At 34.6% G+C, this 14,192-nt stretch overlaps 1 protein-coding gene across 1 annotated transcript in view; it reads right to left on the reverse strand.

Moving 5' to 3' along the window:
- Positions 1 to 14,192, reverse strand: part of dcc (DCC netrin 1 receptor) — a 369,239-nt gene that overhangs the window by 105,875 nt on the left and 249,172 nt on the right. Inside the window, exon 8 of the mRNA XM_088910726.1 lies at positions 1,437 to 1,674. Within this exon, the coding sequence (XP_088766852.1) occupies positions 1,437 to 1,674 (238 nt within the window). The remainder of the gene's footprint in view (positions 1 to 1,436; positions 1,675 to 14,192) is intronic.

Below are 14,192 nucleotides of genomic sequence, written 5' to 3' on the forward strand. Positions count from 1 at the left end.
TTGGCTGTGCATAGACACATGGCACTGTTGCTTTTTTTAATTAATATGGGATCAAAATGCTTGGAATAGAGTTCATATGATGTATTAAATTTCTAGAAGTGTTAAGCACTACAAGTAAAAAAAAACTCACTTACCTACAAGGAACATTATCACATATTGGGATTTTTTTAAAATTTGTAAAATACATTAATGTTTCTTTGTCTGTCATTCATTACAATATAGTAAACCTTGATTTAACAGACTAATAGGGAGGAATGGTAGTCTGTTATCGGCGATTGTCCTTTAAATTGTCCACAAAGTATATGGTATATTATAACCACCAGACAACACTATAGAAAATGATATACATTCAACTGACAAACAAGATATCCACTTCATACATTTATAGTTACTTTAATACAAATAATAATGATACTCTTAGCAATATAAGTAGTGAAATAATTATTTAAAAAGGGAGCTGTCCTTGCTCTTCCAAATATACTACACTGTTTGCTTTTTGACTCTCACAAATGCGTGCTTTGGTATCATTTCAATTATTAATGCAACACTATAAAATATTACTGTATTTTGTATGTATGAACTACTTTTTTTTCTCGATCACCTCACACTTATTATGGTTCTTATTTGGCCTTTAATCAGACCATAATACTATTACCATTCTTTCTTATGAATTCTTCATTTTCAATCATATACTGTACAGTAAAAAGTGATCACGAATGCAATAATTCATAATAACCTGAATTATATACTCTATACGTGTTGTTACATTTAAGTAATAGCAAAATCTACTAATAAGGGGCATATTTAGGTTTAACAGTTACTGTTGATTTATCAAATGTCTGGTATTATTTGGGTGTAATAAAAAAGCAAGAATATTGGATACTGTCTGTTAAATCTGATATCTGTTATATCTAGGTCCGCTAAATCTTGGTTTTATTGTATTAGGAGCCAGTACAGTAGCAAGAAAATAAAATCAGGTGAAAATGTTAAAAAGACCAAGAAAAGATTCTGACATCTGTCTGCCTAAGGAATATATTGCCCTGAGGTCACATAAAACTTCATTTTCAACTTAACTATTTTCAACCAAGTACTGTCTCCAGTTTGAAACCTGTAACATTTGTTGAAAGGTTTGTCAGTTTCAGACTCGGTTTTCACATATCTAACATTTAGCTTGTGATTTTGAGGCTTTGCACTTTAAGATTAATATTATTGTTCTTTGGTAAGATATCACAGTATCTTCAGAGAATCCAGATACTGCCAGTAAAGGCTCTGTTGCAGTGGAGCTGCATACAGTATAAGCATTCAACACATTAAATCAGGAACACAGGACAATTACAAAGAATGAGGACAAAATATAGAAACAGCAGTGGAAAAAACATTTTTTGCTTATCAGCTAAATATAATCTAACTTTTCAATGATGAAAAGTATCACATACCTGTTAGTGCCTTCTCTGGTAAAGTAAACAGAGTAGGTGAGGATGTTTCCATGAGTCTCCACTGGAGGGCGCCAGCTGAGTCGCACAAAGCGGCTGGACACAAGGAGAGGGACCACGTCACGGGGAGCAGAGGGGAGGGCACTGGAGCTCGGTACAACTGGGGGGGGAGGAGAGGAGTCAGTCAAAGAGGTGGGAGGAGCAGGGGAAGGTGCAGGAAGGGCTGAACTGGGGGAGGCTTCTGCATGTTAGCATTTGGGGAAGAGGTAAACAGGTGGAAGTCCATGGGCATGAGCAGAATGAAGTGAAAGATAAGAAAAAGACGAGGAAGAAAAGTGGTAAAGAGGTTGCAAGTAAGTGGCTTCTCAGCCGAAGTCCAATGAGAGATTTTAGTAGTATACGGCAAGTAAAAAAAAAGTTATGTGAAAACAGAAAACGGAACTAATTACTAACCAGCTAGCAAGCTTCGTAGCTTTACGAAAAAAGGAATTATGAGCAAAACATAGTTTATAGTTAGAAATACACACAATCACAGAGTGACAAGGACCAAGTAAAAGGTTTATTCCATGCTGAAAAGGGAAGAAAGGATACACAACATTTCGGATGTGGAGCCTTCTTCGGGTGTGACCCAGATTGGCTTCTCACACCTGAAGAAGGCTCCACAGCTGAAACGTTGTGTTTCCTTTCTTATCTTTTCAGCATGGAATAAACCTTTTAGTTGTTCATTTGCAGCCTACGCATGCTGATGCAGCTGCCTACTTGAATTATCACAGAGAGATGGCTGGTAGTAAATAGACATACTGTAAAGACATACAATCATACAATACTGGACATTCTTTTCAGACATCTAATTGTATTGAAATCTTTAATATCGCAATTCAAAAGACAGTGAAATAATAGGCAGATAAACACATGCTTGAAATCTGAAAAATGTACAAAACACTCAGTTTCACAGGATACCATCTGAATTGTTAAATTAAAAGCTTGTACAGCTGATTTTATTGTTACTGTTTCACGCATATCTATTAGCCTGATGTCCATCCACAACAGGTTAACTAGGGATTCCCCACAATCGCCTTTAGCTCTAGCAAGGCAATAAAAACAGGAATCAATTGATTCAGTGACACAGGTGGGAATTTATCTATGTTTCTAATGCATCGACAGAAACAAAACATTTTAACTGTGTAAGTGTGTGCACTTGAAAGCAAAAGCTTAAATAGCCAAGCCAAAGAAGGCTGGGTATGTAACTCAGGAAAGCCAACACAAATTTATATTACAATTTTGTTTATTCCTTATTTTAACCAGGTAGATCAATTCAGAACAAATAATTGATTGTAATGACAGTCTAGATCCCAGCCGCTTATAAAGCTGAGTATACATTGGGTACATTAGCAGTGGTCTGTCTAGGATTTGAGCTCATAAAACTTCAATATAACATCCAGATCCATAAACAGTACTACATATTGATGCCATAATGCAATCTTATAATTTCCCTAAATAGGTTAATCCAGACAAAGTACATTTTTGTTTATTTAATCTAAGACACACTTGTCATCAATTATACGATAGATCTGTCGTCCACTAAAAGCATTTTGCAGTCAAGAAATAGGCAATTTCTTGACTGCAAAGCATTATTCAATCAAACACACTCCTGTTTTTCAGGAAAAGTAGTACAGCTGGCAAGGGGTTGAATGTTGCCCGATGAATCCCATTTGGTTGTCATGCTCACTCAGTGCCTTGGCTTGCATTTAAGAGGGTTTAACTCGAGTTTATTGCCTGGATTATGAGAAATCCTTTAATATTCTAAAACAGTGAAATTAAATACTCAGGGCTGTCAGTGAGGCAAGATGTCCACAAACAAAGCAAATTTTCTATTTATATGTGTGAAAATCATAGTAACATCTGCACATAAATCTGCAGAGAAGGCTGAATAATTTTCACTTCTTGGGTGTGGAAAGAATCACAGCATCCAATATAAAACTTAAATGCAGATTTTCAGAATCAAATTATAAGCATAGCTCTACACATCTTTCTAGAGTGCATTCTACGATTTGCTGATTCCTTCTCAACAGTGATGCAGATCATGTTCTTGTTGTACATTTCTCTGACAATATCTTTGTTCACTCTGTTATTAAATTGCACATGGTTGACAGGGCCAATTTAAATCCTTCATTGCTAGTTAAGTAATTGATATCACTCTCAGGATATGCTGCCAGTGCACTGTCCATACTGAAACTTGTTTTACACATTTGATTGTTTTTTGGCTTAAATTGTTTGTCGTACTGCCATATCTGTACTTCAAAATGCTTTCTAATGTGCTTTACGAGAAAAGACTGTTTAGTGCAGTCCAAAACAATTCTAGCAGGCTAATAAAATATCAATCTCAGTTTGTAAAAGTAATGTTTTTGAACACCATCCAATCAAAGATGACAAAAACAAACCAAACTCAGCTGATAAAAAATTAACAAATGTTCATAGATTATCATATACTGTATGAGGAAGAGAAGCACTGATTTTTGGTTTAACGTGATAGTAGACACTTATAAACACATGCACTTGCAGAAAAACTTTAAAATGTAACCCCTGGTTTTTAACATTAAACATTTAAGCCTATACTATTTCACTATTTTTCTTCTCATTAGTACAACAGTCTGACCAGTCTTCTGGTGATTTAGATTGGGTGAGTTATTTTATGGTACTCTAAAGAATGTTTGTGCAAAATGTCAAATTATTATTATAGCTCAGGAATGATTTTCCAGTTTGTATACAAACTTTCGCCCTCTCGAAATTGTAAAGAAGAAAAGTTATCTTCAATGTGCTACCCCCTTAAGAGTCTATATCAATGCTTCAATTTAAATAAGTTAATTAAAATAACATAAATAGGGTGGTGTACAGTATGTGGGGGAGGTGATACATAGCTGAAAATGAGCAATGGATTGTCTGAGTCTTTATCTTCAGTAAAATACTTCAATCTTTGCAATTTTCAGTTCTCCTGTTTCACACTGTCCTAATGTAGGTGGTTCACTGAAGAGAAGATTTCTACTAAATGCAATTTTTGTAAAAGTAACATGGAAAATGACCTCTGCTTAACTTTCAAATATAATTTAAAATGTTACATAAACAAACTAGAAATTCACCAGTGCTTTAAAGGGGATTATGAATAGGGGACACCTTGCTTTACTTTTGTGGTACAGTATATTCTACTTCCAATAACTTTCCCTCAATAACAAGTATACAGTAAACTAACCTAGGTATAATAAACAAATGTCATCTAAAATCTTACAGTATCAAACTGGAAATTTTTCATTCAAAAAAAATCTTTTGAAAAACATCAAGTCAATCACCTACTGTATATTTGTGTATATAGCCTTCAGAAAAAAAAAAACATTTTCTGAATGAAGAATTTAGTAATTTAATCATCCTATTTAATATTCATAAAATACTTTAATAATTTTCATTTTATTGCTCCCCTTGATTGGTATTATGTGAGGATCAAAGTGTTATTTAACACAATTTGTACAATGTCACATTATTGGTTAAGAGAGAACATGAGGCAGTAAGTCGGAGTTAAACATTGTCACCTAACACAGATTTTTATAAATTAACCAACCAAGTACTGTATGTTTTTTTTACATTTATACAATATTTAATATTTAAGGCTTATGAAAAACTCACAAGAGTAAATATGGGATTACACATAAAAAACTTTATGTGAGCTGGTTTGAACTAAACATCGGAATACTCATTTTATATCAATTTATCTTTGTTGCACATCATGAAAAATGCTATGGAGTTGTCATATGAGAGGGGAATAGCTCTCTCTTCCAACTGTGCACACCTGCTTGTGCAATTTTTGTCCATTCTTCTTGGCAGATGTGCTCGAGCTCTCCCAGGTTGCTTCTAGATCACTTATTAACAGCATTTTTCATGTCTTTCCATTGATCCTCAATGTGATTCGAATCAAGACTTAGCCTCATCCACTTAAGGCCATTCATTTTCTAATTGTTAAGCCACAACAGTCTAGCTCTGGCCTTGTGCTCTGGGTCATTGCCCTGCTGAAATGTGAATTTTTGCCCCAATGTTAGGTCAGAAGCAGGTTTTCCTCTAAGATTTGCCAGTACTTCGCTCTATGTTCCCATCAGTCCAGGCAAGCTTCCCAGTCCATGAGAAACATAGCATAATGCTACCAGCACCATGCCTGACAGTAAGGATGGTGTTGACTGGTGTTATGTCAGATGTAACACTTTGCATTTAGACAAAAATGCTCCAATTCTGTCTTGTATGACCACAAAACCTTACACGACATGTTTGCATTATCACTTAGGTACTTTTTTGCAAACCCCATGTGGGATATGAAATATTTTTTTTCTGTTAGCCTCATGGTGACATCCCAAAGTGATTCCTTTTCAGCCAGCTGCTTCGTTTGGAGGGACAACCTGTTCTAGGCAGTGTCTAGGTGCTTTGACTTCACCATATGCAAAGAGATATTAAAGGCCTTTGAAAAATGTTTATACCCTTCTCCTGATGTGCCTGTATCCCCAAGATGTTTTGAAAGCTTCTTGGTTTTTCTGATTTAATCTTTGCTTGAAATTCGCTACCTGACTGAGGGAATGAATAGTTTCACATTTTTACATGACACAAGGGAGAGTAAGGATATCTATCTGGATTAGTATATAGCCACTAGTCTAGTCAATACCCAGTTCAATACACATCTAGACAGGAGAAGTGTAATGTGGTAGTATGGTAAGCCTAATATCCTTAACCAAAACCCTTCGTTAATTGGGAGGTATGAATAAGTGGATATGTTTAGTATCCAGTAAATAAATTCCAAACTAAGAGTTAAATGTCTGGTATAGGAGACCAGCTCGATACATTAAAGTTTCTGTCACCATAATTCTCTTTAACAATGAAAGCAGCATCACAGGGGGAGTGAGCACTGTCTTTTACAGGCTAGATTTCTAGCACTTGGTGCCTCCCTGAAAGAAACTTACCAGGTAATTGACATTTGAAGGACTGCCATTGAATTTAAAAAAGAAGCTGTGTTCTTTTATTTGTGAACATATTGATTTCCTTTTCTGAGGCATCCACCAGGCAAAAGAAACATCTCTTTATTGTATATCGATGCATTTTTTGGCATAGAGAGGAAGGTTCCCTCCAGTTCAGCATCAGTGTAGATTGGAGATGATGATTTATATATTGACTATGTACTGTATTGAAAAGCTTTACCTTTCCTGATAGAGAAATTGTTTCCCAGGTACTGTATAATTAGACATGGGATCATTCTTGACATTCTCTGAATAGTGGGGTATTTTATCATTTGACTATCATAATTTTTCTTTCTTTGCAAGCTAGCCTTAGGACCTGATTTGTAATTTTACCTTACAGTATTTAATTTTTCTACACCTCCCTATTTATTACGATTGTTAGGGAGCTTGACTAGTCTCACATGTGCCCCCAATAATCTGTAACAATATGCATCTTACAATAGCAAAAATATATTGTATATCTGTCTCCTGCCTTCCTCACAAACCTACAACACCAGCTAACCACTGACTTCTTCAATGACAGCGTTTTTTAAGATAGGCTGCCAGGCTATGCCCTTCAAGCTCTGTAACTGCATTTATCTGTAGAGAAACATGCCTCACTGAGCTAATAATCTCTCACCATTCTAGCTCTGCCACACAAAGGGGAATGATTAGCTCTGACACAAGAAGCCTACAAATACAGGGTTAGCTTATTTTTCAACAACAAAATTACCTCTGCATTTGTATCAAAAGAAACTGCTATTTGCCCTAATTGCAGTATTCTGTTTTAAGGGCACTCCAGTGCAGGCAACAAGCAAAAAGGTATCTGCTTCTATTTCATGCAGCTATCTTTCAGTTTCTGTTTTTATTTTCAGCTTTCTCCCTACCCCATTTTCCTCACTGTCTCCATCTCTCTCCCAGAGATTAAAGCACCCCTGGGCTCATTAGCCATCTCTAACCTAATGCTGCTAATCAGTACTTAAGTGATGCCTTAATGACTTCATTATTTAACGTTTCATTAACATGGAGAAATTCAAAATGGCCATCGTGTCCACTCATGCCTGCTGCTGCCCCTACAGATGAGATGTTTACAGCATGATTGGCAACTGGCACAGGAATTGGATTTTACAGCTTTGATATTTTGACCGATTCTGTCCTGCTTCTGTTCACACTCCATTGCTGTCTCTACTTAAGTTGGCTGTGAAAGTCCATCTTGGTGCCATATGTCTTGTGTTGAAAATGCTCAGTCACTGTCATTAGTGCGGTTTTATGCTTCATTTAATTTGAGTTTGAAACTTCTAGCAACTGAATTTATTGCCCCCTTTTGCAGGAAACATGTTTTTTTATTAAACTTATATGCATTTTTTTAAAACAACCTTACTAGTGTTTTATTTTTAGCTTTTTGTATTGACATATGCAGTACTGTATATACAGTACAGTACATGTCTAAGAGTTTTTAAGTAATATTAGTAAATCTCTGTGCTACTGTACAATGTAAATATATAGCAATATCCACAGTTTTCTAGCATGTTTGACTTGATTTGTTTATTTAATGTATTACGATATACACTATATATATATTTCATGATCTATAATATGAATAATGATTGTCTAATACTAACTTTACAGACGTAATAATAACTGAAAAGGAAACATGAAACATACAGATACTATCAATGGAATAAATAAATGATAAGTCCAAAAACCTATAAATAATAAGATGAAAATCTGAATGGTTACATAAACAACATCATTTTTTTAGTTTCAGACAGTCTTAATTATTTTTAGTTTTCAGTCTTAAAAATAATTGACTAGGTCCAGTGGATTAGTGAAGACTTTATGGGCATAATGTACTGTATTAAGCATATTTTAATGGTCAGATATGTTGATACAGTGGGGACACAGAAGAAAAGACAATCACTGGTAAGCAACACGTAAATCTCTTTTAAAAGTTTATTGATTACTGTACATACAGTAGATTAAAGATTGCAAAGCAAAGCACCTATGCAATGGAAATGTTCATACTGTAAGTGTGCATAGAAGACTATTCAATATCTGGGGAAATGTATAAATGGTAGAATTGTTTATCCATTTAAAAGGATTCCTTTTGCTGTATGTCAAGGCTGCTAAATGGTTTCTTTATTACAGTGTACATAAGATGGTATGGAAAGCACCACCTGTAGAACTTTTTTTTTAAACCTTAGAATCATACTAAGAATTATATGTGAAAAACAAAAATCTGCCAGTATTCAAAACTGTTCTAATTCCATTTTATGTTGAATTCTAGAAGAATTTCTCATTTCAGTTAGGTTATTAGAATACGGTATGACAATGAATAGATCAATCCGTAATAAACTGTAGCTAGTGCAGCCGACAATGTTCACACAATGCTTTTAGAAGCCTTTCCATTCACATCACCACTGCCATAAATGGGGCGAGGTTCATAGGACAAGGAGCACTAATCATCGTCTGAAGGCAAGGCACAATGGAGATTTTCCTTTTATGTATTTAGAGGCTTTAGGTTTTACCTGGAGACCTGCCAGTTGCCCTGGGAAACCAGAAAGCTGCCCCCTTTGTTCAGTTTGCCTGTCACTGAGGGTGAAGTTGACATTCATATTAAGTGTTTCATGGTCCACACAGTCACTGGGGGTACTGAGAGATTTTTAATCCCTTCGGTCTACTTATCACCCCGGGACACATTTTGTTGAGAACAGATGAAGTTCTGCTATGGAACAATTGCCTTAAATCCATGTGAAGAAAGGTAATCTATTAATAGAACTGAATACATTCTCTGTACTGAATCATAATTGTTCCCACTCAGCTGCTTACATTAGCACCTTGTTACTTCTTTTTATATTGCCCTCATGTGTATACTGTACATAGGACGAAACAGTGGTTGATCGCTTAATAGTGATCCTTAATAATAGAATCGCTTAATTCTTAAAATTAGAAGTGTTGTAAAATCAACCCATTATCAGAAAGCTGCTGGTCCTGGAGACTGTTCTCACCCTGGACATGATGACAGCCCATCACATATACATCAGCCTGTCAGACCTAGCTAGCATGTCTTTAGATTTGGGAGAAAACAAGAAACCCTAGTCCAGAATTAAACCCAGCAGCTTTGAGACCGCACTGCTAACAGACATGCTACCATGCCACTGATATGGTTTAAAATATTAATTGGATTTTTATACATAGCTTTTGATTAGCAATAAATCAGTATATTTTCATCTCTGGTTTACATATAACATAAAAATGCACATTTTACAGCACTAATACATTATAATGCAACCCGTTTCAGAGCACAATTGGTTATATTACTGAAAGGTCACGACTTTCATTCCTACATAATTTAATTTAACTGGAATTGTTCCAGTTTTTAACTCAGTATGAAAGTTAACTGAACAATTTTCTATGTTAAAATGAAACACTTTATGTAGTGAAGAGGGTGAGAAAAGATGAAACTATTTTATTTGCATGACTACAAAACTACAAAATTTGCATGACTAAAAAAAATTAAAACTGGTTTGGCATGAGTGACTCCATACAGTAAGCTCCTGAAGACTGTCAACTAGTCTGTTTTATTTGTTGTTTGCAGGAATGCCAACTATGAGTCTCAGTTTCTCTGCAATATTGCAAACACAAACAAAAGAGATCACTTGAGAGATAAACCTGATTTTAAAGCAAGGATACAACTGTTGTGACACTTTCAAAAGAAATAGTATGCTATTAAGTTCATTTCTCTATGTGGGAAAACATAATCGCGAAGGTCATGGAGCTCTTGAACATTTTTCTAGTGGTATTGTACTTTTTTCGTAAATGAAAAAATTTAGTGTGTAGTGAAGTTTACTGCAGATTGTATTTGCTACAATTTAACACTTGAATACAGTATACTAACTGTATACTACAGTATACTTACTGTATACTAACTTATATTTTATGTTATCCTAAGTAAAGTTGTCGTGGCTACCTCTTTCTCAACTGATATTTAAGGCAGCTCACAGCACTCATACAGGAATGTAAACAGATGATGTAAATATGGAAGTACAGTAAGTACAGTGTCATTATAAGAAGAGAAACATACAGAAACGTAAGATGTTTCTGCAACATTGTTGATACTAAACTGCATACATTGCAGTACTTGTACTCAAACCCAGAGAAGTCCTTTTATTCATATGTTTTTAACAGCAGCATGGAGTACTGGTTATGGCTCTGGACTGGAGGGTTGTAGGTTCCAGTTCCATATGGAGCACTGTTCCTGTACTCTTGAGCAAAGTACTTTACTCACATTGCTCTGGTAAATTATCTGCTATATAAATGGGTCTTCAGGTTGTCATTGTAAATGACAGTTGGTTTTCAATTGACTTACTGTACATGGGACACCAAAAATAATTTTATTTCTATTTTACAAACTACTGTAGATGGGCCTAACACCTTGTATCATATGTAATCTTCCTTATAACGGCACTCAATTTTAAATATGGTTTATCTTCTCATTCCCCTTTAAATTGTTCTTTGTAGTGTTTACAAATGTCTACATTAAAATGCTGTAATGTTAAAAAATGTGACACAAAGTATCACTTACAGTCACAATCTAATTAAAATCTGTTTTCATACCCATGAATTCAAAATTAATATTTTTTCAGTTGAGTGTTCAGAACAGTCACCAAAACAAGACAATTTGAATGAAATCTGTGCCCACACATTTTCTCTGTGCAAAGCTAAAATGATGACACAGAAATATGTTCTGCTACAGTTTCTGTTATATGATCACTTAGGTATACTTTCCAACCGAAAATCCAACTATCAAAAGAACTTTGTAAGCATTATTGTATGGGAAAACACATCACGTACAGCTGCACTAATATACATAAATTTCATAAATAAAAGCAATTACTCTCTCGGGTTCACTATAAATTTTGACAGCCAGCTTTCAGATGAATTAAATACTATTTTTTATATGACCTGATCGCCTCGACAAATTTGATAAAAATCCACAGTGACATATTCAGACTATTAAGAAGCATTAGCCACAAAAACTGAAAGTGCAATTTTAAGGAGGTGGTAATTCTTATATTTACTTTCTGGAATTTTTTTTTCTGGAAAAGATACAGTATCTTTGAAGCTGCCTTTAATCTGGGTACCATCAGAATGATACTTGGAAAACGTGTCAAGCTGTGGACGGCTTTGAGCAACCGGGTAATTTCACATGCAGCCTTTTACAAGAGGAAAGCTTTTTATTCAGTGGTAAGACAAGTTTCTGACCACCACTCTGTGAAAGATGATTTTAAATCTAATTATATTTGATAGAATGCAGGGTACTATGATCAATCAAGTTCATAATTACACTATGCCTAAAAAACATATAATGAATTTGTACAATTATTAAGTTAACTGTTCTTGCTAAACACAACATTGTGAAGAGGAAATGCAAATCTACAGTACAAGTAAGGATTATTGGGACTGAACGTCACCTCTTGATTTTTAACTGTTCTTATGTTATTAAATGGCTGTTTCATCTTCAAAATCATAATTAAAACTTGAGAACTCTAAACACTGTATGCCTTTCACACGCAGCAATGCCCATGTTTCCAGGTTTTGGGACTATCTTGTTGCTTCCACACAGCCACGTTGGTAATATGATACAAAAAGGCAGCCTGGGGACATTTGTATTTACATATACTGTATGTTAGGCCAGCACAGGTCCTCAAAAAGGTGCCCAATTAAAGCCTGTTTATCCAAAACATAAGTACAGTACAATTAACGGCAATCTCTGCCTTTTAAAACACAGCTACAATGCATTAAAAAATAAATATCAGAAAGATGTGTGGACAAGTAGCTTAACCCCCCTACTCTGGCTCTCTTTTCCCAGTGTCCCTCACACTATTACTTTATCTAAAAAAACACAGTTAATTAATTAACAGTTGTCATTTTATATGGAGAAGTGCTCCAACCTCAAGTCTGATTGAGAAAACCATTAGCACAGGCCAATATTGGCTTAAATGAGAGCGTTACCTTTAAAATTCATGTTTTATTAAAAAAATCATGAATTGGGAAATCTCAATGAAGTCAATGATAAGAAAAACTTCACAACACTGATTTTGTTTTGTTGTCATTTACACATTATTATCTTACAGCATTTACTGTAAACTGAAACGTGACACAGAGTTCTTATAAAGCCATTGTTCTTAGACCACATTGTTTTTTCAAAAAGAAAAAAAAAACAAAAACAATTTACAAATGAATACAATAGTTCGGGGATTTCATCAAGGGTGTACTCCTGTCTTATAACAAGAATGACACTAATTTATATCTGAGCACTTTTCAAGAAACTCAAAGCACTGCACAGCAGCACACCCAATACATCACAGAAATAAAAGGAAAGTTAAAGAGAGCAAAGACAATGTACTTAATGAAATCTACAGCTGAATTAAATTACACAGTAAAAGCTTTAGTAAAAAGAAAGGTCTGTATGTTAGTTTTACATAAGACTATAAGAACAATAGGCTACTGTAGGTCTAAATGTGTCAGGCTTACTGGCTTAAAAAATAAAACTAAAAATGTCACACATTTCCTAGATTGCCAGGAATCCTTTTTAAATATTAAATAAAAAAGGACCTATACTATACTTGTATACTATTACAAGTAGTCCAAAACTCCAAAACATTTTTTCTGTACATTTGTCTATATTTCAGAATGCACATAGAACTCTTGCACATAAACTTTTACAATGAAGTCTCCATTGAAAATGAAAACATGATGTAGTTGGGAATTTTAATCCCTCTTTAGATGTCTCCTGGACTATGAAATTTCTGTATTGCTATTGAATTCCTGTCATTTTATGATTTAGTGTTCAAAAGTTATTTCTAAGCTTCTACAACTCTTCGGTGTCTCCATTTTTAATCAATATTTGTTTTCTTCAAATACATAACTGAAAATAATTGCAATTGTCTCATTAAATTATTTTTTTCTGTGATATGTTTAAATATGTACTGTACTGTATTTCAAAATGATAAAAAACTGGATGTATAAATCAATAAATAAAAATGGAATTATGTTCCCATAGTAATCACTTGTAAGGAATTTCAACAGTGAAAGAGTTCCTTTAACTGCTCATATCTTTAGAAGGTAATTATTTTGTTTTTTAATGAAGTTTAAAATAACAACAACTTCAAGAACTAGATATATTTGATATATGTCTGGATCAATACTAGAAATCTCATAAGTCAGATGTTTGAATGCAACCCCATGAGTGAGTACTGTATTTCCCAGGTATATTTTGCCATGGATGACTGTTTGCCTGCCAATTTCTGTTTTCCTGTAAAGTGGAGCCTTAGGCCTGAAATAACAGATAATTTGGTCTCTTACTGGCAACAGGTAAAGTATGCCCAAAAAAGACACAAAAACCGCTCACAAAAGCACATCTTTATTCTCCATTACTCCATTCCTTGCCAAAGAAATGTGTGCATATGTTTTTTTTCCATTTACAAAGCCCTCCTGAAGCAGGTGCCAAACTAGTGCTCTATTTTTCCAGAGCATTTCTTGAATTTATTTATGGGAATGTGTGATACAGGAGGCCCCAAGGCCAAATTGATAATGGAGCAACACAAAATAAATGAAATCTGAAATCTATTGACATTCACAAAATGCAAGCCATAAAGCATACCTTAGGGAGATGCATTCATGTTAGCTCCTGGTTATAGACTCCACTTTGTAGAATTCATCCCCCTTAAGG

Source organism: Atractosteus spatula, chromosome 3, assembly GCF_055471065.1.
Source record: "Atractosteus spatula isolate fAtrSpa1 chromosome 3, fAtrSpa1.hap1, whole genome shotgun sequence".
Classification (NCBI taxonomy): Eukaryota; Metazoa; Chordata; class Actinopteri; order Semionotiformes; family Lepisosteidae; genus Atractosteus; species Atractosteus spatula.